At 39.1% G+C, this 23,361-nt stretch overlaps 1 protein-coding gene across 4 annotated transcripts in view; it reads left to right on the plus strand.

Moving 5' to 3' along the window:
- Positions 1 to 23,361, plus strand: part of gria4a (glutamate receptor, ionotropic, AMPA 4a) — a 111,019-nt gene that overhangs the window by 57,659 nt on the left and 29,999 nt on the right. For all 4 annotated transcript variants that reach the window (XM_032508759.1, XM_032508764.1, XM_032508744.1 and 1 more), the window contains exons 8-13: positions 8,103 to 8,270; positions 9,665 to 9,769; positions 10,460 to 10,570; positions 18,359 to 18,565; positions 20,214 to 20,429; positions 21,111 to 21,271. In XM_032508759.1, coding sequence (XP_032364650.1) covers positions 8,103 to 8,270; positions 9,665 to 9,769; positions 10,460 to 10,570; positions 18,359 to 18,565; positions 20,214 to 20,429; positions 21,111 to 21,271 — 968 coding nt within the window. The remainder of the gene's footprint in view (positions 1 to 8,102; positions 8,271 to 9,664; positions 9,770 to 10,459; positions 10,571 to 18,358; positions 18,566 to 20,213; positions 20,430 to 21,110; positions 21,272 to 23,361) is intronic.

Genomic DNA, 23,361 nt, shown 5'->3' on the forward strand with positions numbered 1-23,361 from the left:
CACACACACACACACACACACACACACACACACACACACACACACATTTAGGTTTGGCGGCATTGGTTTGCAAATATTCTTAGTAGCTTGAATTCTCTACAGTAGCCAAATGTACAGCTTCCTTATGCACATCACACGGGGTTGTAGTACAGCTTCTTAGCCAGTCAGAGTGTGACCTCAGGATGTGGGAAAGGTCAATTAGCTGATCCTACTATGATTGACATACATAAATTCCTCTATGATTCTGTGATGGCTGCTCCAGACTTCCCTGTTATGTCTGTCCTGCATGATTTTCCTCAATGATATCTCAGTCACCTTTTCTCTCTCTCTTTTTCCTTTCCCTCGTTTCCAGTTCTGTATCCAAATGCACAATTGCATCCCTCCATGTGTGTCATTGTCACTCTTATTGTGTATCTTTTTCCTCTTTCCATTCACCATCCTCAATGTGTTTTTTTCTCGTACTACCAATGTCCCTTCCCCTGTCACATTAGTGTTTCCTTAATTTAGTCTCTCCCACTCCCCCTTCCTTTCTGTCTCTGTCTTTGAACTTCTCTCCTCCCTCAGCACACCTCTATAGACCGGGTTTTGACCTGCAGCCAATTGTATTTGATTTGTGCATATATTAACTGGAAATGTGTCCACCTACCTATTAAAAATACATCATCCTGCAGCTATCTGTCCTTTCCTCTTTGGCTCACACTCACATGCAGTCACTCTCTGAGGACACGCACACTCAGAGCTGCAACTTTATATTGATGGTCAAATTCTTTTTCTGTGATCAAATGTTTTTTTTTTTATTAAAAATTAACAAACAACAAAACAAATTAAGAAAAATCACAAACAAAACACAGGAACATAAAAACGTGTCTCAGGGACAAAACATACAGAGAGAGAAGACGGGGAGGAGGGGGACGCACACAAAAAGAACGCAACAGAAAGAGTAACATCCACAGCTTACAAATAATACATGCCAAAACAGACATACACAAACACATAAATAAACCAACACACACACAGACAGACACAAGACAGGGGACCAATCACACATACAAACAGAAACAAACTTGATGGTCATATTCTTTTTATATTGGAATGTCATTTTTCACCCAAGGACCAGTGTTTATTAGCTTATCATCATTCTTAGATTGACCTGATGAATTTTCGTTAGTTGATGGCAGCTGCATTAATTGATCCATTTACACAGCAGTTGGTGTGTTAATGATGGTACACATATTATATGCTTGTGTGTGTTGAAAGATAGACAAAGCGAACATGCTTAAAAATACAAAACCAAGGTAAGCACAACTGCAGGTGCCCTCAACTTTCAGAACTTTGTGAACATATTTGATTAAGTGGACTTAAAAAGTTCTCTTCCTAAAATTATGTTTTACCAATGCCTTTTGTAAACAAGGAAATGTGATTTTGGTGATTTAACACAATTACACAAAACCAGATATCGCTAGCGACAACAGATGCTTCCAAATTGCTCTAGGCTTATTGCTGCTGTGAAAAAAAAGCTCAGTTAGCCTTGGGCTAACTCGTAGCCTAAGGCCAAGTAGAACTCTGGTCTAATAATGTGTGGTGTGAAAAGCTATGGGGACATGTCGCTTTCACACTGGAGACTGGATTTTGAGCTAGCTGGTTTTAGCCATCAATCAAAATCTCTTAACCCATTAATTGTCAGCTGCTATACCTTGAAATTAGATCTATTGTGCCTGGATTTTGTTGAAGAGTGATGACAATGACCAGTGACCTTGCAAAGAAATGTATTAACTTAATCAGAATTCAACCACAAAGCTTATGGTCACACATATCTTCTCCAAGTTATAACCTTTTTGGGGCTAATCACACGTTTTCCCCTAGTTGCATGGTCAGAATATGAATAGGTTCACAACATCTGTGTAAGCGTATTTAACAGATAATGGGGCTGCCTTCATCAATATTTGTCCTTGTGTAACGAATTTAATGTTTGCCAGACACCAGTGCAAAGCTCATTTTATAAATGACATATGCGTTTCCAAATGGTTTTAAAACTACTATCTTAATTTTCCATTTCAATTTCTCGTTTCATTTGACAAGAAAAATTAATGAAAGAGCTTTCTGTTTTTCAGCGTGTCATTAACCCTGCCTCTCCTATATTATGCTACCTGACGCTCAGTCTATGAGATTATTTTAAAGCATTAAAAAGCAGACACATGTACACAGTCTTTGCACTTGATTTATAAATTGTTGCGTACAGTATATATTTCCTGTTCAATATATAACATGTTCAATGTTTGGGCACAAATCAGACGTGTGCTTAGCTTGACACTGGCATTATCCTCTATTGGTGCCACATTTACTTTTGTTCATTATGCTGCCGTTGTGAGTCATAATGGCCTGATGATTCATTACACTATTGTTATCTGATTTGCATAATCAATATTCCAATATTACTTTACGAGTCCAACGTACTGTACATAACTAAATGAATGAATTAATGACTACGTCTTATGCTTGCAACATTGCTTTATCTCACTCAGGTCAGTTCTCTCATAAAAGTCGTCATACACATGGTGTAAAGTGAATTTTTATGAATATTAGCTTCTGTGTGAAAAGTGGCACATGCTTTCTTGCATACATTGTTTATAAAGCTGGTCTTTGGTATAGAATTGTAGAGTCAACTTGTAAAATTAAACTTTATTTATGGTCGTTTTCACAGTTTTCTCTTTTTGACTTGGTGGATTTTAGCTGAAATTTGAGATTTAAACCGACCGTAGGTATATTATCCAGAATTAGGTGTTTAAAAGAAGAAGTCAAAACTGTTTTCTGTTTCCCGAAGGTTTTTCTGTCCTTCCTGTGACAGAAAACAGTATGCTGGCTCAGTTTTGTTGTTGTTGTTGTTTTTTCCTTGATTTGGATGCTATAGCTGTGATATGTCAGTCGCATGCCTCAAGGCTTCTTTAGTTATAAAGGAGAGAGATGAAAGGAGGATGACATGGTTGTGCAGCCTTCCAAAAATGCACCTTGTAGGGTGCAAAGCAAGGGATGTTAGTAGGAGAGTAAACTACCCGCAGAGGCGTGGAGAGCATCGGCAGTCTTTCAGTCGACGTCCCTTTTCCCTCCCTCTTCCCTCCCTCTTCCCTCAGGTTTTCACTTGTTTCCGTGAGGATCCGTTTCATGTTAAGGCAGCCTGCTGTGTATTTGACTGCCTCTGTCTGTGTGGCGCTGTGTGTCTGTGTGTGGGCTGGGTGGGTTTGTTGCTGCTGTCTGTGGTGCTGTTCCCCACTGCACTCTTATAATTAATTTTTCAGACAATCTGTTAAAATCACCACTACTTTTAAGAGTTTCATTAGTGAACAACTAATAGTCATTTCTTACCCTTTCTCTTACTTACTATCATGTTTCAAAGGTCCCTTAAAGCTTCAGTAGGTAACTTTTGTAAAAATGTATTTTTTACATATTTGTTAAACTGTCACTATGTCCTGACAGTAGAATATGAGACAGATAATCTGTGAAAAAATCAGCTCCTGTGGCTCCTCTCTGTGCTCCTACTACCACTTGCAGAAATACACCGCTCCCGGTCAGAACAGCCAATCAGAGCCAGGAGGACTGTCTTAGAAGTGTCATCACTTCGTGTACCGCGCTGCTCATACCCTCCCCCCCGCACAGGCGTACCACCGTTCAAGCTCAAGATTGCCAGTGCACTGCAACTGTGCTTATCGCGGAGAAACAACTTTTCAGGAAAACAGGCAATTTCTCGAGTGACACCTGCTCAGAAAACAAAGACGGGCAAACAGAAGAAGACCGATGACGAAAAGCAAGCTAAAAAGAAAGAATTAAACCGAGCCCGAAATAAAACGAGGGTCAACATCGAAGCGGCTTTTCAGAGGTGGAGGGAGCTACGCCTCCTGGAAGGATTCAACACGGATTCTGAGCTAGCGTTAGCCACATTTCTGCGTGACATGTAAGTATCCCTGCTTGATTTGTTTAATTTTTTAAGAACTAAACAACTAAGATAACAATGGTTACAGTACACTTTCAGTACACTGGTGATAGCGCAAATCTCAGTTTACTCTGTAGCTTGTTGCTAAGTCTAACAGTTAGCTTGTTAGCTTGTGTCACGGCAGGAATGTTGTAGCAGGTGAAGATTTGTTGTGGGTTGGGGTTTTTGTTTGGGGTTATTTTCCCATTTGGCCTTCCCGGTGTTTTTGTCCCGGTTTTCTCCCTAGTCTGGTGTCATAGATTCTGTCTTATGTTTCCCTGTGTGTTTGTTATGCTTTCTGCTTTATTTGGTAGTCAACTTCCTGTCTTGTCCTGTCTTGTCTAGTCTAGCTTTACTTTTGTTGTCTGTGTCCAGCCCCGCCCTAATGTGTTTCACCTGTTGTCTCATCTGTTCCCTATTGCCTCATTACCTCTGTATTTAACCCCAGTGTTTCCTTTGCCTCTTGTTAGATCCTTTTGTTCTCCAGCGTGTCGTCACCTCTCCTCTGTTCCAGCTCCAGTAAGACTTCCCGTGAATTTTTTGCCTGTTTACCTTCCCCTGTGAGTTTCCAGCCCTTGTGCTTCGGTTTTTGGTTTTTCTCTGGCTCCCTGTGTTTTGACGTTTTTTGGTATCCGTTGCTGCTGTGTTTTCCCCCAATAAACGTTTTTGCCTTCCACCTGCTACACTGCGTTTGGGTCCTCCTTCCGCCCCCTCACAACAGATAAACTTTACTTGCAACCTTTCACCCTCAGTATAAGCAATATTGTTTCGATACCTACATTTATAAGTCAAATTTTTTTTTTTTGTCGATCACAATAAATGTAGCTATGGTTAAACTACTGTGTGTGCTGTCCCCATCATCGTTTGGCAAGGCAGAATTCTATTTTTGATTATTTTTGAACATACATGTTTTCTTCCCCCTCAGGATGTAATTTTAAATCAATGTCTGACACAATCTTTTATGCTCCTTCAACAGGTCAGACGTTCCCCGGACACCGAGGCACGTGAAGGACGTCTTTCAGTCCAAATCAATGTTCAGTTCCTTGTGCTGGAGTACTTTGCAAAAACAGCTATTTATTTTACCCATATGCAAAATAAAACCTACATTTCTAAAATGTTGTTATTCCGTGGCTTTTGAGCTTCCTCCCTGATTCTCATTCCTACTGAAACTTAGTGTTTTAAATTGATCCAAAAGGTTATTTATTGATGTACTGTGTAAGTGCTTCTTTTGTTCTCCAAATGAGCAATTACATAAAAAATAATTTTAAACCCATTTATTAAAAAAAATTACAAAACTTATAGAAATAATTTATATAGCATTTTTTTTACATAAGCTATACCCTCCTCAGAATAAATCCCCTGTATTGTCCATGAGGATGTGGAAAGCATCGGTGGCCCTGCTTACTAGCCTGCGTGTTCACGGCAGGCCCCGCTGTGGGGGAGGAGCTGTGGAGGGGGGGCTGTAGCGCAGCAGAGAGCATGGGGGAGGGACCTGGAAGGTGTGCTTGTTCAAATTTTTAGGCTAAGGCCACGTTTTCTCAGAACTCCCTACTGCAGCTTTAAAGGAGAATTCCGGCCAATTTTTATGTTAATCTTGATCGCTATAAATATGCAAGTACTTTTGATTGAAAAAAACCCAACCTGAATCGGTGCAACACTGAGTAGCTGCAGCTGCATGTACACGTTTCCACTGAGCTAAAACGGCAGTTAACGGGGCAAGTTTTAGAGTGGCTTGGCAGTGTCGATCAGTGTGCTAGTTCCTTTAAGTTTTAGAGTGCCTTTGTGCCTCTTAACAGACACACAATGCAATTAAAATGTCTGTACAACATGAACAGGGCCCTTATGTAACATCAAGATGCATTTTCAAGTCAGACACTTTTTCTTTCAATTCACCTACCCGGTCTTGTTCTCGCTGGTGGGAATCTTGCTTGCCTGATAAGCTGCTAGAGCTAGCAGTTAGCTGCTATTGATGAGTGTGTTCAGCCAGGCTTTTGTGAAAATAATAACTTAGCAGTTCCGTGTGTATTTGTAGCTCATCCATTTTGTGTGTGATCCATCTGGTGTTGGTGAGTAGAAGTCTTGGCAGTCTTGATCTGTGTGGTAGATTCCTTAGCCCCCACCTTCCTTGCATCCCACAGCTGACAACAATCCCCCGAATGGGTGGGGGTGGGGTGTAGTGGGTGTCCACCATGCCTTTGCGGTGACAAATTGTAGTTTATATCCTCCTCAAAAAAAGGTAATTGAGCATTGTAGTGGTTATGACCTTATCAGTAATGTAACTACATGGAAACGGGCTAAATATGCACGTGGCTTGCACAGTAATAACGTTACTGCCAGCTTTAGCTCACGCTTGGAGCAGCTGCTTTATCCGCCTGCTGCACCTCTCTGTCTGGTTCTTTCCAACTCTTCTGAGGCGAGTTCGTCTGTATTCTCAGGTTTAAATAAATAAGGACGACCATCAAACTCAAAAGGCTATTCCTTGTGTTGTATATCTGCTATCCTAGTTACGTTACTCTTAAGCTTCTTCCCTTTTAAACAATACCGCTCTTCACTCTTCACACACGATCTTCACACTGTTTAGCTTTTTTCCTGCTACAACTGATATAGGCAACAGCTAGCCTTCAGTGCCCTTATTAGCTGTTAGCTGCTAGTGATAAGTGTGGTCAGCCAGGCTTTTGTGAAAATCATAACGCAGCAGTTCCGTGTGTATTTGTAGCTCATCCATTTTGTGTGTGATTGATCTGTTGTTGGTGAGTATTCCCCGCCTTTCTTGCCTTCTCGGAAGCGAGGAAGGCGGGGACGAAGGCTGCCTGCCTGGCTAAAGGAACTAGCACACTGATCGACACTGCCAAGCCACTCTAAAACTTGCCCCGTTATCTGCCGTTTTAGCTCAGTGGAAGCTTGTACACATAGCTGCAGCTACTCAGTGTTGCCTCCACCGATTCAGGTCGGGTTTTTTTTTTTCAATCAAAAGTACTTGCATATTTATATTGATCAAGATTAACATAAAAATTGTCTGGAATTCTCCTTTAAAACATTGCATTTTTGTAATTTTGACTCCAACTCCCTTCTTAGGTGCCACATTCTATTTTAAAATGAAACTACATTACTCCTAAATCTTGGGAATCCACATTTCACCATCATAGGGAATTCCCTAGCAAAGTGGATTTAATTCGTGGATTTAAATCCGTTTTAATGTCATTGTCATGGCCCATTGATTGCATTTGAAAACTATAAGCCTGTCTAAAACTGGCACTTTTACGGTGATGTTACATTTACAGTGATGTTGATTGATGTTCACCGGTGTTAACTGTGGAAGTCAAATAAAAGTCAGAGTGGTGAGATAGATTGAGGCACAGGTCAGCATATTTGCATACTTGTGAGGAAAGTTCATGTGGAGTTAAAAAGTACTCTGATGCAGTACTACAGCTGTTACCTGAGATCAAATTGGTTCTCCTTTTAGGCACAGGCCTGCAACACTAGCATATTCTACTATGTATTTGTAAATCACAGAAAGCATCTATTCCGACAATATGTGCTGTGTGGAAAAGAGACAAAGACAACATTAATATTTTGTTTTAATGCTACTGAGCACCAAACACATAATGTGACTTGATTTGGCTTTAAAATGAATTTGGATTTCCAATATTAAAATGACTGGACTGGAAGACTATTTTGAAGAATATTTCTTTTTAAGGACTGACCAAAATTGAAATCACATCACTTCAAAAAGCTGTGACTCCTCAGTTGTGTATTAATAATATATAATAATAAGATATTTATAATTGTGTTTATTTGACGAATTATTGTTTAGTTTAGTATTCTAGAAACATACTATTATCGATGTTCAGTATCATTTAAACTGTTATGTAGATTTAAACTTTTATTTAGATACACTTTAGCACCCTGAGTAAAGTCAGTGTCAGTTTCCACACAGGGTCTTCATAAACGTTTTAATGCCTCTCTCTCTTTTTAAATGTTTTCATTACCTGATAATTAATTGTATGACAGGACTAATCTTTGTTATACAGTGTACTAACAAAGAAGAAGTATTTATTTGCCTGTCTAAAAAAGTTTTAAAACTTTTCTTTTCCTTATTCTGTCTCTTCTTCCTCCCTGTTTTTCTACCCTTCTTCAGTATACCTCAGCTCTTACGTATGATGGCGTCCTTGTGATGGCCGAGGCCTTTCGCAGCCTTCGCCGTCAGAAAATTGATATAAGTCGCCGTGGCAACGCTGGTGACTGCTTGGCCAATCCAGCGGCTCCATGGAACCAAGGAATAGACATGGAGCGTGCACTTAAACAGGTTGGTACAAGTTTAATGTTGTATATTTTAGTCAAGACAGCTTGCAAAACGTTAAGACAGAAGTTCACTTACACACACACAGACACAAGCACACACACAAAGCAGTGAGTAAAACAGCTGTCATGAAAAAGGGAAAAAATGTTCCAGAAATCAATGCCGACATTTATGCGTTATAAATTCTTGTTGGGACTTTTATGGAGTATCCACCAGCACATACACACTTGCTGGAACACACAAACTTGTATTGCTATTCTTGTGGGGAAATTGTAATGACTTTGATTTCATTTCTTTACTCAGCTACTTACCATTGCATTAACAATAAGCACTATACAGTATATCTTACTCCACCCCTTACCCTAACTTGAACCTAGTCACAATTCTAACCTTTACTCCAAACCATGCCTTCACTCTCAATTCCTTGTCAACCTTGTGGGAACAGAATTTTTGTTAAAACTGATAAATTATTTGTATTAACTGAACTATTCATATTATATTTTGGGGGAAAAAATCCTTGGTGCTACATCCTCAACTTAACTAACTAATAACTTAACTACTTAAAATAAAACCACATTTTTGACACTATCTACCGTATGTCGCCATTTATTTCTGCATTAGCCATTGAAAGTATTTACATCCAGTAATTATCCCTCTGTAGCAGTTTTCATTGTGAGAAGGGGGGTCCGCGATTCTTTCACTGGATTCAGATTGCCTACTTAAGCACATGAACTAACAGGAAATTATGCATTACTTATAATATTATCCTATTATCACTGCTAATCACTGCTAGCACCTATCTCTACAGCGGTGCAGAGGAATGTCTGGCTAGTCCACACAACCTTCCTCGATAGGACAAGAAATGGCCAGGGGTTATTTGCATTTCTTACTTTACAAATTGTCTTTACAATCATTCCCTGAATGAACCAAGCAGGCCTGCCGTGTTGTATGATCCAAATGTTCCTTAAAACGTACCATTTTTATCCTGTAACGCTGCTCAGAGGTTCCGTTTAATATTGCTTGATGTGACCAGAGTTTAAAGTTAACTCATAGAAAAGAGGAAAGTGAGGAACATCTGGCGGAACGTCTGGCGACACTGGGACTATCCCATAAATTAATCGTCATCGATACAGAATACTTCTAATGCTAACCCAATATTTCCTTTGCTGCTGGTACCCGTTCAATCTGTTAAACTACTTGTAAAAGACTGCTCGTTTGGCTGCACTGTAAACAGATGCAACAGTTGCTCTTCTTTTAAATTGCTGACAAGTAGCTGGTCAAGGAGTGTCCCTCCAGAATTCTTGGACTCACAATCGTTGACAAATCAATAGAGACTGAAATCCTAATGCTTTGTCTTTATTTGTCAGCAGTTCTCACTATCATTCTTATCATAAATTCAGGTGCGCATTCAGGGCCTGACTGGGAACATTCAGTTTGATCACTATGGTCGGAGGGTCAACTATACCATGGATGTGTTTGAACTGAAGAGCAACGGACCACGCAAGGTAGGCTCCCTCCTCATGGCTTAAAAAGAAAGACAAATAATAAACACATGTTTCATGTTTCCTGATGGTGGTTGATTGTTCAAAAATCAATTAATTTACTGGTTAATGATTTCTATTATTGTCAATTAATAACTGTATTGCTGCAGTTTTAATAGCTTTTTTGAAGTTTACATAACACTCCGCAGTAACATAAAGGACAGTTTGAACATAATCCATCTTCATAATAGGAAAAGGTAGGAGGAAAAGGCTCAGGTTTCAAGAATTTATAATTTCTCTTTATTGGAAAAAAAGTAAATATTCAGTGCCTATAATTAAGAAATAACACCATGTTCCAGTTTCTCAAGTGTTCCTTCGACAGCCATGTGTTTTTATTGAAAGTTCTTGGCTCACACTCAATATCTCTCAATATTGTCTACAGTTCCAATGGGAAATCTGTTGGAGTGAGCTCATTCTGTTGACACATATTTTTTTTTTAACTTTTTTTCTCTTCACCTCACATAGGTTCCATTCTTTATTATATATATATATATATATATATATATATATATATATATTAATTTTTTGTTGTTGTTGTTTGTGAGCATTTTACTTTTCACTTTTGCATAAATTGCACCATTAAGACTGATTGATTAGATTAATATTTTTCTTTTATCACTCATTCTTGCTCTGTTATCACTCTGTTCCTCTCAGATTGGCTACTGGAATGACATAGACAAACTTGTGTTGGTCCAGAATGAAAATGTTCTGTCCAATGACAGCACGTCAATGGAGAACCGAACAGTCGTTGTGACGACCATCATGGTAATGTACCCTCAGACTGTTTTAATTTATTGATGTGGGTTCTGTTTGAGATTTGGGTTAGGCTGTCCTTCAACACTCACAATCCGTCTATCCAATTTACCTAAACCTTGCACACATTGGTCTCATGTAGAGGCAATTTGTGCATATGTGAATAACACATCAGGTGCACAACAGGTGATTAATACCCCATGGTAAATAATCCAAATTCATTATTTTTTTCTTTATTTGCAAAGCAAGATCAGGCATGTACAGGGAAAGGTAGAAAGGATAATACGCTTAGTTTTTAAGGCAAATTTGTTTGACAAAGAAATAGTGAAACAAATATTGAGCAGTCCTAAAAGGGTTGAAACAATGGCTACAACATTAAGGTAGTTAGACAGGACTGGGTGCACCATGCTTGGAATGACAAATGCATTACAGGCATGGTTTTGCTGCTGTAGCACAGTGGTTTCCAATCTGCCGTTTAAGACCTCTACAGGGAATTGTAGGACACATCCAAGGGGTCAAAAAATGAATGATTACAAAAAAAAGGAGAAAACAATGCATATTTCCACTTCAGGAAATTCTGTGAATTTCTTAAGAATTTCTACTAATTTCTGCTTTTTTACATTATTCAAGTAAAACAAAAACAAAAATTCACTCTTGGTCCTAACCAGTAGAAATATCTGCAACCAGTATTCAGCTATTGCAATACGCATTGCTTTATTTTGAGGGGTCAAAAACCAAAAAGGTGAGGAAGTCACTGTACAAGCCATAGACAGTGTTCAGGTTTGAGGCAGGAGGCTTTTTTTACTTTAGTGGCCTAATAGGATACTTTCAGTGTCAGAAAGTCAAGAACCAAGTACAACATGTAGATGTGATATGGTAGAGTTTTGTTAACGTCAAAAGGAAACTCAGGTTGGAGCAGAATGAGCTGTACGAGTTGAAGAGAGCTCTCAGAGCACAGCCAGGAGGGAGTGGCATTTGTCCAGCTGGAAGATTAAACTAATGGCTCATTAGTAGGCAAATCTAAAACTGACCTCAGATCACAATTTAGAAGTGACCTCAGTCCAGTCTCCTCTAATGGCTTTCACATAGACACTGGTCTGCAGCCCAGTATAATTACTTCTCTTTCTTCTACAAACACGGATAAAGGAGGGCTAATCGGTGGATTTGTGCACATCCTCTGCTTACATTTGATTTCACTTCACCCATCTGCAGCCTTTTTATGGTGTCCATCCTTTTCCTGTAAATGCAATCAGTCTAATTCAATTGGCCATGAAAATGATGCAAGTGAAAGCAACTCAAAAGACTAATTTCAGCCAAGTGATAAAATAAGCCACAAACGCTTGAGCATTGGCAATTCCACATTTTGCTTCAGACCATATGGCTTCTTCTTTCAGCCGTCTCCTTAGTCTGACCAAAACACATGTAAGTTGTACTTTAGTACTTATACAAATATCTATATATGGACAAATGTTCAAAGATATTGATTTCATATTGTAATTAAAGTCTACAGTGCCTCGAGTGGCCAAAAGTGGAAGTAACCAGTCAGGATTGCACAGAGGAAAATAACCACGCATGCTGCAGGAAAGAGTTCAGAAAAATGAATTCAGCTGGACTAAATGTCCCCAGTGACAGTTCTGCCTCCAGACATGCACACTTCAACTGGCAATATGTTAAACCTCAGTGCTGTGTGTGTGTGTGTGTGTGTGTGTGTGTGTGTGTGTGTGTGTGTGTGTGTGTGTGTGTGTGTGTGTGTGTGTGCTAACAGCCAGGCCCAAGACAAGCAAATACAAACACATCAACACTATAAAATACGTTAAAGGGCAAGTTGTTATTCTGTGACAAAAATCCTTTTTTGATGTGTATATTATGTTCATTTACCATTACTTATATCACACTGTTGTTGTCCCTTTGGCTGTTTGGCTTGTGTCTCTAATTACATAAATTGTATGAGGTTATAGAATAGATGAGTGTGCAACTCAGAGTTTGGCGTTACGTCTTTTCGATACATGTTCCTTTCCTGTTTCTTCCTACCCATGTCTGTCTGACTGTTTCCAACGCCACTATCCTCTCTCTCTCTCTCTGTCTCTCTCTCTGTCTCTCTCTCTCTCTCTCTCTCTCTCTGTTTCTCTGTCTCTCTCTCCCTCTCTCCCGCTGTCTTTCTTTAACTCCTCAACCCTACTCCTCTTGATTTTACCTCCATGCCTCTTCCACATGCATATCTCTCTGTGGATGGTGACCTCAGCGGGCCGGGGCTAATGTTAGCTCAGCCACCTCCTCCTCTTTGCAGCCTCTGATGATGAGGAAGCCGCTTCTGCGACACTGATGATGAGTCTGCAGACTGAGCGACAGACTGAAACAAAGACTCACCTGAGTCGCAGACCCACAGCAAACCGACAACAGACGGACTGAGCGTCTTTAACGCTCTCTACAAAATCTCTGTGTGCTCTGTTTTTGTTTTGATTGCTTTACGTGCATAAAGAAATATGTACAGTATAGTTGGTTTTTGTTTTGTTTTGAAGTTATTTTCTTTGTTCAGAAGTGGTTTGAACTGCATTGACATGGAAGAAATGGCAAAAATGGACTGAAGTTGTATTGAGCTTTGAGGTACGAGGATGACTTGCTCGCTGTGCTCCTGTCTTCCTCTCATGAAAAAAGCCATGGACGAGAGCTCTGCCAGGGATTCTGTGGGCACTGTCAAGATTTGACATTTGGTCACACTAAATCACCAGACTGTCAGACAGCCATGTTAATTAAGATTTTTTTTTTTTCACTTCTTTTGAGGACACCCCAATCATCACCGCCTTCTCTGCTACAATACAGAGAACCGGCAGGAAAAAAAAAGACTATATCTGTATATATATGGATAAATATTGTTTGGGATATTTTTGGAGGAGAATGATGTGTGGACAGGTCCTCATATAAGTTCCTACGTTTTGCAACCCCACAACTTTCGGTAACACTCTCCATCTATCTTTATCTTCATTCAACACTAGATCCCTACACTTTGCAATGGGGCCATTATAAATGTCTTGACTTGTCTATAATGTCACTTTCACACTATCATTGTAGCAAAGTGCATTAATGGGAACTAATTATTAAACCTGTTGGCATTTGCTTGTAGTAGAGTACCCTTACTGTACATCCCTGATGACATGACAAGCCTTTGCTTTGGCCTTAGTTAATTGCAACATACACAATGCTCCTTGTGCTTCTCCTAGGCTTTAATGTAATATTACATTATAAGAAAAAAAAATCTTTAAATGTATTTTTTATAATGGATGGATTACCAAAAGGTGTAGCACACAGAGCTTCAAAGAAACCTGTACAGTCCACTCACTGTTCAATTTTCTCACTCAACTTTTAAACACAATGGTTTTATAAATGAACGGTCTACGTTCCTATCCCACAAGGCTCTTCATTAGATTACAAGACACTCATAATAGAGCTGAAGGTAGGAAATTGACTAGGGAGGAACATTATTTTTGTGATTGTATTAAGTAGGTCAATATACATAAACGGAAGACAAAACAATAACAAGTTCAACTAAAATATATACAACTAACACACAATGTTGACTGGCTGATGGATTGAGTGGGTGTTGGTTCAATCATCATTGGCAGGCAAAAAGGCCTTTTTTTCTGGCTGGCTGGTTAGTTACCTGGTGGACTGACTCTCTCAGCAGCGGACTGTGCGGCTGGCTGACTTTCTAGGAAAAGCTTTTGAACTGGCAGGTTGACTCGGTTACAGACCAACTGGCATTGTGACTAACAGACTGGGTACTCACTGACTGACTGCTGAACTGCCTTGCTCTCTTTATGGGTGAATAATCGTACTGACTCACTGGCCAAATATGAGACTGGACAGATGATCATGTACTATAATTGCAGTAATGAATGAATGAACTGATTGACCAATTTGACTGACTGAAATAGGCTGTGACTAACTGACTGCCTGGCTTGCTTCTTTGACCATCTGAATGAGTGGCTTGCAGGCTTATTAAATGTCTTGGTGGCTGTCCACATGTAACTCGTATTTTAAAAGTCTGGCTTGTTAAATGCTGAACTGATTAAACATCCGGCTGGTAGCTTGAATTAATGACCGGACAGTTAGGTGACTGTCCAGTCGGGTTTTTCACTTTTTCACTGGCTGGCTAACTGGCTTACATAGCAAGGCCTGTCTGCCTTTTGGCTCCTATGTGAAGTGTTTCATGTCTTATCAGCCCCAACCATTTGCCTCTACAAAGCTGTTCTCCCTCCCCACCCCCACCCATGTTCCCTCTCTGTCTTCTCTTGCTTTCCTTACTCCTTTCCTCTACATTTTTCACGTTGTCATATTTTCTCTTCCTCTTCATCTCTCCTTCACACTTTCCTTTTTTTCTGTTCTTATCTCTCTTCTATTCTCCCTGTAGCCATCACTGTTTGTATTTGGATCTGCTCCTTAATCTTTCTCCTGTAGTTTTAATGGAGCCAACACTCCTCACATCCCTCTCTTCATACACATTTCTCCCTGTATCTTTTTACAATGCCCTCTCTTTCCTTTTGCTTTTAACCTCCTGACCTTTGAGCTTTTTTCCTCGTCTTTCCTCCCCTCTTTTATCTCGCCATACCTTGACTTATGATGCAAAATGCAACAACCAGACATGATAAAGCAAATATATGTACTGTTATCAAGTACACACAAACAAACTCAGCATTTGCATTATTAGCTTCACACGGACCAAGACAAAGGCTTCTGGATCCAACTGATAAGAAACCTTAAGGAGGTTTGAAAGGGAAACAACACCACTCTTACAACACCACTCTTGGTTGAGTTCCCACTGGTGTGTACAAATACTTTATTAGTGAACTTAAGTAGAATTTTTGCGTATACTTCACTTAGTTATTTATATTTCTGGAAATTTTGACTTTTTCTCTACTACATTTCCTAAATAAAATGCATACTTTTACTCTACTACATTTACTTTTAAGCATGTTCATTACAAAAAATGAAATCATAAGAATAAGACTGCAACTAAGCAGGTTTGGCAAATCATTGCTCCTTAGATTGCCAGTTGATGCACGCTCCATTCCAGTTTGTGCGTAATGCTTGTTTGTTGCCAAGCACAAAGCGCCAAAGCCATACTCCAAAACTAAAGTTGAAGAGGAGGGAACATAATGACTGATAGCATCATGGAAGCATCTGCTGCATGCAAGTAGATAAAATAAGTACATTTAATATCAAAAAAATACTTTTGATACTTAAGAACAGTAAATACCAGATACTTTAAGACTTTTACTCAAGTTATGTTCTCAAAATTGACTTTTACTTCTACCACAGCAATTTTCTGGTAAGATCCTTTTACTCAAGTATTGCTTTCAAGTACTTTATACAAGACTGCTGATTTCAAACACTTGATTTTCTAACATGATAAACATGAGCGTAATTCGATGGAGGAGACAGAAACAGAGATGGTTTCAAAAAAAATGGCTAACCGTTGAAATTCAATGATTTAAAATTAAAAGTGACTCAAAATTATAGCTCTAAATAGATATACTTAAAGGAACAGGTTGACATTTTGAATAATATGCTTATTTGCCTGAGAGTTCAATGACAAAATCCATACCACTCATGTCTATCCATTTGATATGTAGCTGTTAGCTTAGCTTAGCATACAGACTGGAAATAGTTAACTTTGTTTATCTAAAGGTAAAAAAAAATCTGTGTAACAGCACCTCAGTAAAAAAAAAACAGTAATTCAGCTGCAATTTTTACACTGGTATTACCCTTTAAGACGTGTTTTGCAGCTCAAATCTTCATTACTTCTCATCTTCATCACTGGTACAGTACAGAGCAATCCACATTGCTGTGTTGATCCATACGAGGGAATTTACTTGAAACGTTTTTGCTGTTCAATAACATTATGATTCATGTTGAATCAATGGAATGAGCGCCCCGGGACCTGCTAATGTCCATGATAATGACATTTTTGTTTGTTTGACATTGAACGCGGGGCAAATGTTTGTATTTGATGATGATGATGTTAGGGATAAAAGTGTAAAGTGTCCTTTTTGTGGTTGTTTTAGAAAAAATGTATTTTGTTTTAACAAATTGTTACTGTTGGCTGAAAAATGCTTTGTAAAAAATGTGATAAAGCAATGCTTGGGGTGGTTTTTTTTGTTTTGAAATGTGTGTTTGTTTCCCAACCTTATTATGTAAATTTAAGATTATCCTTAATATTACATATGTGTTGATATTTGTTTATGCACAAGGAAATGGACTTCCACATCCCAAAGATATTTGACAGGTGCTAGAATTGTAGCTAAACTGTACATTTTCAAACATACACACCATTTAACAGGAAGAAAACGTTGCTGTAGAAACTGATGATGAATTTACTCTGGAAAAGGTCTTCAGCATGCTAACATGCTTAAAATAAAAATGATAGCATGTTGATGTTTAGCAGACGTCATATTTACCATGATCACCATATTATTCAAGTGAGTTAGCATGCTAACCTCCTTTCACAAGATTAAGTCATGTTTGCATTTGGAAACAGGTTAGCCTGTCTATCTTTGAAAACTGATTTAAAAATAATGGCTCCCTTTTTTACCTTTCAGTCACACACAAGTGCACAATTAAATGGTTTTACTTCAAGTTCTTTGTTTGCTAAAGAGAAAGCAGATTCACTCATGAATCCATCCTCCATTTTTCTATTTTGTTTGTATATTTACCAGCGTAAGATTTTTCTAATCCCACTGCATGCTTTCATCTGATCTAGACTTGTTTCTCAACTTCCCGGATTGAAGATCGTTCTCCCCAGATCTGTGTCAGAGTGATTTTATTGCTCATTTTTATTGCTCATAATTAAACTGTATATTTTTTCCATGTGAATCAATTTCCTGAATGAAAAATTCAACCCAACATATGCAATCATCTTTTGTTGTGTTGTGTAATCTTCCTAAACGGTTTCCGTTGGGAGCGATGGATAGTATTAAAGCCTGTTTGATTAATTAGATGAGATTATTCTTTTTATTCTTTGATAAAAAAGGGTTTGATAGCATTTTAATAGGCTTGGTTTCAGTTGGATTACAGGGTGATCAGGCATAATACCATAACTCACTGCTTCTGATGGATGCGCTGTCACTCTAAAGTGTGTGTGTGTGTGCGTGTGTGCGTGTGTGTGTGTGTGTGTGAGAGATCCCAAATACATCACCATCTCGCTAGACAATATGAACTCCCTCTTTGATTATCTTAATCTTTGTTTAATGCATGCACAGAAATCATTCTACCTCTTACAACACATTACCGAAGCAGCAGCCTCCCTCTCTTTTTGTCCTCTACCCCTGTATTTTCTCACTCTCTTGTAAATTTCTGTCCTCTCAGCATTAAAGTTGCACTGAGTCAGCTGCAGGTTCCAACCGAGACATGGAAAGTCAGATAAAAGCATAAAACGAGGCACTTGAAGTCACAAAGACACAATATAAAATATCTCCCTCAGGCATGGCCTTTAAGAAAAAAAACGGCTTTAATTGTAATCCCATTATTAATGCCTCTGCAATGGTTTTTTATCAAGTTCTGGGTAGCTGTTGTGTTTTCCTTACACCCTTGTTTGTGAGATGTTTATAGTTAAAATGTGGATCTACATAAAGTTTAACTTCACCGTTCTTTGTGCATTGTTAAATATCTTTTTGATGCCTGTGTCCAGTTGAATTTGTCAGTTTAACTGCTGGCTTCTCTTGATACATTTTTCTTCTTTTAAAGGTTGCTGCTGTCATGTTCCTCCAATTATTGTGTCTTTCTCCCCTTATGCTGGTTTTGTAGGAGGGTCCCTATGTGATGCTGAAGAAGAACTGGGAACTCTATGAAGGCAACGACCAGTTTGAGGGATACTGTGTGGACTTGGCCTCGGAGATCGCCAAACACATTGGAATCAAATACAAGATCTCCATCGTACCGGATGGGAAATATGGAGCCAGAGATCCAGAGACAAAGATATGGAATGGCATGGTTGGAGAGCTTGTGTATGGGGTAAGTTTGGATAGAGAATATTTGGACTTTATTAATTATTTTGTTATTTTTACAGTTAATCATTTATTTATTTAGTCAATTCAACGTCAACTTAAGTTTGTTCATATCACCCAAAGATTCTCTGGCACACTTCAGACGTTAAAATACATTGTATTTATTACAAGCAGAATTTGAAGCATAAACTGAATTTGCATGTAGGAGTAGACACAGAATCACAAACATACTGGTAAGAACATTATTACAACACAAATAACATGTTTTATTAACTGCAATGCAGTACAACATCACAAATAATGGCCTCAGACACATTGTGTAGAATCAACACTTCTCTGTCACAGAGTCAACATAACAACATAACATTGTAATCTTATAATGCCATTTATACTGCAGGGCTATTACATTGCATTACACTGTTCATGCTTCTGCTATTGTGACACCAGCACAGGCAATTATGCAACAGGTGAAAAAAAATGCTTAAAATAACTCTTAAGCAGTACATTAACTTGTCCCGAGCTCTGCGTATCCTTAGTTACTCTGTAAGTTTCCTGCAGAGATGGTGTGTCATGGATGCTTTACTTATTTCTTGAGAATTTGGCAAGCTGGCTAATTACGCTGTCGACACCCATGCATGGTCTGAGATTTCACATTGCCGTCTCGATGCAAACTTCATCAACATGCAGAAGACAATGTTAGTCGTCACTTTGCGGAAGAGTGAAAGTGGAGACTTTTGCTGCAGAACAGTGACAGAATTAATTGGCCTCCAGAAGGCGACAGAAGCAGAACCGCTGCATTGACTAATCAGGTTTAATTTGTTCCAAACACTTGCCACATGGATGAAGTACATTTGAAATATTTCAGCACTTTGTCCTCTTATTTATGTCTTTATGTTCTTTACTCTCTGTTTATCTGACTTTCTTCTCCTTTTCTTTCATGTTGTGCACTTCTGTCTCCTACCTTACATACCTAATTTATTGGATTTATCTCTCTGTAGTGCGTTGTGGGTTTTTGATATTCCTCTGCCTCCTCTTACTTACTTGTCTTTCTTTTGCCATTCATTCTCCTTCCATTGTAACATCCTAACTCATTGTAGCAAAGGAAAACTTATTTGATATTCATTTATTGTAGCCTCTTTTTCAGTTAAGACTGCAGATGTTGTTTGGTCACACGAAAATACTTGGAAATAGATACTCTGCTGTGCTGAATGAATGATGCTATTGACTCATCTACAGATTTTGCATGTGTGTTATTGTAGACAGATTTACATTCTGGCAGTGTCACTTTTGTGCCTAAGTATGAATTAATTTAATTAATTCAACCCTTCTCTCTCCCCCCTTTTCTCTTCCCCAGCTTTACCACTTCCATTTATTTGCCTCCATAAATTTTGTCATTCCCCTTCCTATGTTGCTCCTACTTTAAAATCCGATGATATGGACTGTGATTGCCTACTTCCCCGGCCTTTTGTGTTTCAACTTTTATTTCTCCTCCCTTCATCTTTATCTTCACTTTCTCCTTCTGCAGACAGGGGAGTTCACAGAGAATTCCTACCCACCATCACTCTTTGCTTTACATAAAGTTGCTGTCCATCACCTACCACTACCATGTGACAGAACTAAAGTAAACACACTATTCTACCCACCCCTCTTTTCAGAAAGCAGAAATTGCTGTGGCCCCGCTGACCATCACTCTGGTGAGAGAAGAGGTGATCGACTTCTCAAAGCCCTTCATGTCACTGGGAATCTCCATCATGATCAAAAAGCCCCAGAAGTCTAAACCAGGTGTTTTCTCTTTCCTGGACCCGCTGGCCTACGAGATCTGGATGTGCATAGTGTTCGCTTACATTGGAGTCAGTGTTGTGCTGTTTTTGGTGAGTGATTACAAACCAGAAGTCAGCACTTGAGTTGGATTGCAAGGCTGTAGCTGCGTGAAGTGTTTTTAAAGCTTACGAATGAAAGAACATTGATCTTAATTGGCTCACAGGCTAAAAATACGTCTCAACTAATGAGCTACAGCACATGGTGCCCAGTCTGACCTTGGCAATCCTTATACAGCAGGACACATTTCATGCTGATCAGGAGTCAATTTGGTCAATTTTATTAATATAGATAGAGGAGATGATACTTTTTTCCATGGCAGTTTTTACTGCTGGATTAAACTTTCTGATGATATAATAACTCAGTGGTCATGCATCCAAATTTTTCTGAGGGTACACCATATGTCTGTTTTAAGGATTTTTAAATTCCTTCAATACATTAATGCAGTTAATAACTTTTAAAGTATGGCGCCATTGCCTTTACCCACTCAACTGTAATTACTTTTACAATGTTGAAGATAATGTCTGTGCAGGAATCGTTAGATACTTAAAGCTATCTGGAAAATACCACCACAGACTTTTCTGTAAGATCATGCCAGAATAATTCCTATGACACCGGTGTCTGCATATTCAAGGAAACATTTTTTTTTATTTCAGTCTGTATTAAAGTAAGACCCTACTTTGTAGACCTCTAAATGATCTGTAACACTTGCTTATTCCTTCTCTCTCCCACAGGTGAGTCGCTTTAGTCCGTATGAGTGGCATGCAGAGGAACCGGAGGAGGGCACAACAGAGCTGGGCCCCACCGACCAACCTCCGAATGAGTTTGGCATCTTCAACTCCCTCTGGTTCTCACTGGGAGCCTTCATGCAACAAGGCTGTGACATCTCACCACGGTGAGGAAGGGGAATGGTGTGTGTGAGACAGAGTGCATTTGTGTGCATGTCTCAAACTGAGAGGGTAGAGATCGTTTTTCAGTAGGTTTACGGGATGTGTTCATAAAAGCGTGTGTGTGGGCTGGGGATAGTGTGTTTGTGTCTGCCAAATGCCTTGTGTCTGTCTAACTGTCTGTAATGTTAGGGTGCTTCAGTATTGGGCTGTAGTGATTCAGAGTGTTGACCATGTGAATCATCTCTCTTAGCACGATTTCAGGTTTCACTGAACTGGACTGCTTCTCAGAGACAGTGTGTTAAGAAGATGTGCCAGTATACACACATAGACACAAACATGTGCCACTGAAAAAAGACACGGAAGTGAGAATGAAACACCTGCACATAGTCCAGTGGTCATGTCCATATGGGTGTGTAGTTTGCTAGATGTGTATTAATTTTTAATGCACCACTGAAGAGGCTGTCCAGCTGTATTTTTAGAATATTTATAGGACTATGGCATTTTAATATTGATAACCTGAGAATGCAGTTTAGTGAAATATTTATAGACATCATACTTAAGGCTGTTAGGGAGTAAATCTAAGGAGAGAAGCAGATAGATAAGTGCAATAGACGATGAGCTGAAAAAAGGAAAAGGTGTGACCGGTTGAGCCAAATGTGAATCATAAGAAATGGTAGCCGAGACGTGAATAGACACATCTTACTTTATCATAGACGTGGAGACGATGTGGTCAGTGGTTCCTGTTGTGTAGCGAATATGACATGTTGAATTCTGTATCCAAACACGATCATGTGGAAGATTCTTGTTTGTCTTGACTTTTGTGACACTCTTAGTGAGTTTTGCCCTTAATGTAGGCAGAAGCATGTTATAATAATAAACCCATTTGGCTGAAGCTTCCCAAATGTTGTTAACTTTCCATTTAATTTCATACAAACATTATTGCTCTCATTAATAAATGTACGCTTTTATACTAAAACACATCCCTGCCTGTGCAGAAAGAAATAGGGTTTGTCTTGTAGGTCTTCCAAATACTGAATGTTCAATATGTATATAACAATTGTTCATTCTTTTTAACCCCATAAAGCCTAACTCCCTTTTTATTATCAATTTTAATTAATGTCCAGGCTCACTGACATACAGTAGATACAATATTTTTCTCATCTCAAGGACTTTACTTCTGCTTTTAAGCCTAGTTTTAGCCCCAGTGTCTCCCAAACATTTCTGCTGTATTCCCATTGGCATTTCACTTTTGGGAAAAGAACAAAAGTTCTACATCAGCGGCCCAAACATCACTTTGTTTCTCCCCCTTTTTTGCCCTTCTCGTTCGCTTGTTCATTCATCTCTTTCATGCTCTATCTTTTTCTTCCTCCCCAGCTCCCTGACACCTGGCGTCTCCCACTCCTTCCCAATAACTATACTGTGACTGACAAGCCAGTCCTAGCCCCAACACACAAAATTGAAAACACTCTCACCAGCTGCATGCACACATACAAAAACCCACAAGATGTGCATGTGAATACACAGACATTTCACACTCTCCTTACACACCCACATGCAGGCCTATTCATTACTTGCAGGACTTGTTATAGATGTGTGTGCATAAGCTACAGCTGTCAGAGCGATAATTTGATAGTTAACATGAAGCCAGTGTTCGTCATACAAATCACCCGGCCCTGTCACTTCCAATATAACACAACTCCTCTGTAGGCCAAGATTACTGGAGTCAAGTCTGCAGAGATGGCAAAAGTACTCACTTACCGTACTCAAGTAGAAGTACAGATACTTGTGTTAAAAACTCTGGTAAAAGTAGAAGTACTGATTTTAACTTCTTTACTCAAGTAAAAGTAACGTCGCCTTGCAAATGACAACCAAGTTTTTTTGCAAAGCTACCTGGACCACACAAATGTTACTAGAGTGCAAGCTGGGAAACTTCAATGGACATGGAAAAAAGGCTCTTTAAATGCCATTGGCTACATTTTAAATGGATGTCTGCGAACAGGCCTTAAACATCACATATATGATTATTGTGACAGAGACTGGGACTCCAGGTTAATACGATTGTGACTGAATAGCAAGATATGAATTCAGTTGTGAT

Source organism: Etheostoma spectabile, chromosome 3, assembly GCF_008692095.1.
Source record: "Etheostoma spectabile isolate EspeVRDwgs_2016 chromosome 3, UIUC_Espe_1.0, whole genome shotgun sequence".
Lineage (NCBI taxonomy): Eukaryota > Metazoa > Chordata > Actinopteri > Perciformes > Percidae > Etheostoma > Etheostoma spectabile.